This window comes from Choloepus didactylus, chromosome 6 (genome assembly GCF_015220235.1).
Source record: "Choloepus didactylus isolate mChoDid1 chromosome 6, mChoDid1.pri, whole genome shotgun sequence".
Taxonomy (NCBI): Eukaryota; Metazoa; Chordata; class Mammalia; order Pilosa; family Megalonychidae; genus Choloepus; species Choloepus didactylus.
This window is the reverse complement of record NC_051312.1, coordinates 16212262-16214085: the sequence shown is the minus strand read 5'-3', so window position 1 is coordinate 16214085 and position 1824 is coordinate 16212262. Positions and strand designations below refer to the sequence as shown.

The window sequence follows — 1824 nt, the reverse complement described above, 5'->3', positions numbered from 1 at the left end:
CCCCATGAGTGAACTATTTGGTGTCTACACTGAATTCATTCCTGCACAAATGTGGCATACCATATACTGTTTTCTTCCTCTGTTATACTGTTTTCTTTGCTTAGAATAGCCTTCTCTGCCTTTTTCCCCTTGAAAAGGACTACTCACTGTCAAATGTCTATTGAAATGCCTACAATGTTTCCCCGGCACTTTGTTCATATATTTATTAAAGCATTTATGAAAGCATTGAACAAATGTCTCTAGGGCAGTATATGTATTTAATTTTTGCAGCAATCTGAAGTCTAGCATACAGTATTTGTTCCACAAATATTTGTGAAATAAATAATTGAAAGTAAGTGGTGGAATACACAAATGAGCCTCACCTGAAAACAGTATCATCCACATGATCCCCAGTACATACTGTAGGACCAGTCTCTTTTAGGACTCCTGGTAGCCATAGATGCCCCTTTGTTTCTGGTCTTAAGGTGATTTTTTTCTTATTTTGAGAAAACAAAATTAAAGTCTGCCTTTAAATTTTGGTGCTAGCGCACTCATCACAAATTTAAATCCTTTCAGAATGTCCTAATTGTTTCTTCAGTTTCCTCATGGCTGACTTCATTTCCTGATTCCTCAGGGTATAGATCAAGGGGTTAAGCAAAGGGGAGATGACAGTGAAGGTGACAGAGATGGCCTTATCTGTGGGGAGGGCAGTGAAGGGCCTGGCATAGACATAGATGCAGGGCACAAAATGCAGGGTCAACACTGTGATGTGGGAGGTGCAGGTGGAGATGGATTTCTTCCTACCCTCACCAGCATGAGATCTCAACATCCTCAAGATGACTGTGTAAGAGATGAGGAGAAAGAAGAACACAAACCAACTGATTAAGCCATTATTGGAAATCATCAGGAGCTCCAGAGTTATGGTGTCAGTGCAGGCAAGTTTGAGGACCTGGGGGACATCACAGTAGAAAGTGTCAAGAACATTGGGCCCACAGAAGGGGAGGGGCAGCAAAAGGGAAATCTGCACAATGGAATGGACAAACCCCCCCACCCATGAGGCCACTACCAGGTTAGAGCATCGTCCTTTATTCATGATGGTCATATAGTGGAGGGGTTTTGAAATGGCTGTGTAACGATCAAATGCCATGACAGAGAGAGAAAGAACATCTGCTCCCCCCAGAAGGTGGAAGAAGAACATCTGAGCAACACAGCCATGGAAGGAGATGGTCTTTCTCTTTGATAGAAGATCAACCAGGGCCTTAGGAGCTGTGATGGAGGAAAAGCAGATGTCAAGAACAGATAGATTACGGAGCAGGAAGTACATGGGAGTGTGAAGCTGAGACTCACAGGTAACTGTAACCATGATGAGGAGGTTTCCCATCAGAGTTGTCACATACACCAAAAATAAGAAGACAAATAAGATCCAGCTTAGCTCTCGAGACTGGGTAATACCGAGGAAGATAAATTCTTTCACTCTGGTGTAATTTCCCTGATCCATAGGAACAGAGATCCAAATGCAGTTAAAGAATGTGTGATGAAATCTAGTGTTCCTTTTGATTTTCAACTCAGGAGGAGGTTCTTCTTTGTCTACACATGCATCATGCAGGCAATTTAGTATATTGTCATCAGATGGACGATGACCCAGGTTTTTGATTCAGTCATCCAAGCAGCCAGGTTCCACCATTATGGCCACTGAAACACAGATTACAGTAATGAAGTTACCTAATTGTACTTTTAGTATGACATCTGTACTTAGTGTACTAAATAATAAGAAAAATTGGTTTATATTAATATCAAGAATTTCTGTTCACAAAAGACACTATTAAGAGAATTAAGAGGTAACCC

At 41.3% G+C, this 1824-nt stretch overlaps 1 protein-coding gene across 1 annotated transcript; it reads right to left on the bottom strand.

Moving 5' to 3' along the window:
* Window positions 1–541: 541 nt before the first annotated feature.
* LOC119537462 (olfactory receptor 4D9-like) lies at window positions 542–1477 on the bottom strand. Its single transcript, XM_037839923.1, has one exon. It carries the CDS (start codon window positions 1475–1477, stop codon window positions 542–544), a length of 936 nt encoding a protein of 311 aa, XP_037695851.1.
* Window positions 1478–1824: the final 347 nt, after the last annotated feature.

What these genes read in the sequence shown, in the direction of transcription:
- LOC119537462 (XM_037839923.1), bottom strand. Translation starts at nt 1,477, where the DNA reads ATGGATCAGGGAAATTACACCAGAGTGAAAGAATTTATCTTCCTCGGT.